At 44.7% G+C, this 1,845-nt stretch overlaps 1 protein-coding gene across 1 annotated transcript in view; it reads left to right on the forward strand.

Moving 5' to 3' along the window:
• LOC102428294 (mas-related G-protein coupled receptor member X1-like) overlaps window positions 1-771 on the forward strand; it is a 3,949-nt gene extending 3,178 nt beyond the window's left edge. The window contains exon 3 of the mRNA XM_023758157.1: window positions 30-771. Coding sequence (XP_023613925.1) covers window positions 30-721 — 692 coding nt within the window. The 3' untranslated portion in view covers window positions 722-771. The remainder of the gene's footprint in view (window positions 1-29) is intronic.
• The last annotated feature ends 1,074 nt before the right edge of the window (window positions 772-1,845 follow it).

Below are 1,845 nucleotides of genomic sequence, written 5' to 3' on the forward strand. Positions count from 1 at the left end.
CTTTAGTTTTCAACTTTGATTTTGACACTAGAGAATAATTAGCAGATTTCTCTCGCCTGTGTCAACCTTTGCCTACATCTCAGGCCTGAGCTTTCTCAGCGCCATCAGCACTGAGCGCTGCATGTCTGTCCTGTGGCCCATCTGGTACCGCTGCCGCCGCCCCAGACACATGTCCACCATCATGTGTGCCCTGCTCTGGGCCCTATCCCTGCTGCAGAGCATCCTGGAAGGGAACTACTGTGGCTTCATGAGATCGAATGTAATGGATAGTTGGTGCTTAGCGTGGGATATCATCACTGTGTCATGGCTGATTTTGTTATTTGTGCTTCTCTCTGGGTCCAGCCTGGCCCTGATGACCAGACTGTTGTGTGGCTCCCACCGGGTGCCGCCCACAAGGCTCTACGTGACCATCATACTCACCGTGCTGGTCTTCCTTCTCTGTGGCCTACCCTTCGGCATTCACTGGAACATCTTATTCTGGTTTCCTGCCTTGTTTGATCTTGTCCAGTTTGTAATATTCCTGTCCTGTGTCAACAGCTGTGCCAACCCGATCATTTACTTCCTTGTTGGCTCCTTCAGGCAGCGATGGTGGAAGCGGAGACACACCCTGAGACTGGTTCTCCAGAGGGCTCTGCAGGACACTCCTGAGGTGGATGAACCTGGAGAAAGCCTTCCTGGGGAAACCCTGGCCATGTCGGGAAGCAGTCTGGGGGAGGGATGAGAGCCTCTGTCCTGATCAGTCTGGGGTAACTTTGAGACTCACTGCTGCCCTGCCAGGCTTGGAAAGTATCTAGTCTTCTCTCAGCCTCAGCCTCATAATGTGTCAGTGATTCCCCAATCTCTTCAAATAGGTTGTTTTTTATCTGGCTGTCCTAGTTTTTCTCAGAGAAAGCATTAGTCTGAACGTTATACCTCTCCATCGTCCTTGACATTACCAATAAATTTCTCATGTAATCTTCTGGATTTATTCTTTACAGTTTTCATTGCAACAGAAAGAATTCCTCTCTGAATCAGACAAATCCAGGACTGAAGTCCTGGTCCTGCAGCTGTCCTCTCCAAGCCTCCATTAATTCATTGTAAAATGTGGTGAAATCATCTGCTCATAGAATCATAGTGGGGAATAAATTAGAAAACAGATGAAAAGGACTCAGCCAGGTGTCAAATATGACTAAATATTTCATAAACATCAGTGGTTAATATATTTGAAGCCTCTAATATATTATTGACTTCTGAGGTAATATTTAATAAATTAAGAAAAAGAATCCCTGTCCAAAACCATAAATAGTCATTCAGAAATTGTTCTACCTGATTGGATAGAAAATGAAGATTCCTTATGTTTCTCACAGACTATAGGTCCTTTACATTCGTGCTTAGTGCTTTGGTTGGGGGCATTCCCCAGGGTAAAAGCTTGAATAAATGAGTTGGCCTACCTCTAATCTCATTGGGTTGTCTGGGTTTAGGGAAAATGATATCTTTTGATAAGCACAGTCCAAGAAATTGGGCCTGTGAAAGGCCCTCTGGTAGCATTTGTCCACAGCATCTTCTCTGCCTGGATCACTGCCTGGCACAGTATAGCACACAGTATTAGTAGAGTTGGGTAAACACAGAAATGAGTGAATAAGTTTCTCTCACTGTTTCCAATGTTTCATAGTTAACTTTTTGAGGAAATGCTATGTAACTCAATTTGGCTGCGGCATGGGCACATGAAAGGAAGTTATAGGAACTAAAGCTGAAAACACTGGTTGTCCCCACATCATGTAAAAGAAATCTAGCTAACAAATGTCCTAGGGAGAGAGAGATGTGACAAGTAGTGCACGTGGTGTGCTAAATTCTTTATCTGCTAAA

This window comes from Myotis lucifugus, unplaced genomic scaffold (assembly GCF_000147115.1).
Source record: "Myotis lucifugus unplaced genomic scaffold, Myoluc2.0 scaffold_124, whole genome shotgun sequence".
In the NCBI taxonomy this organism is placed as follows: Eukaryota; Metazoa; Chordata; class Mammalia; order Chiroptera; family Vespertilionidae; genus Myotis; species Myotis lucifugus.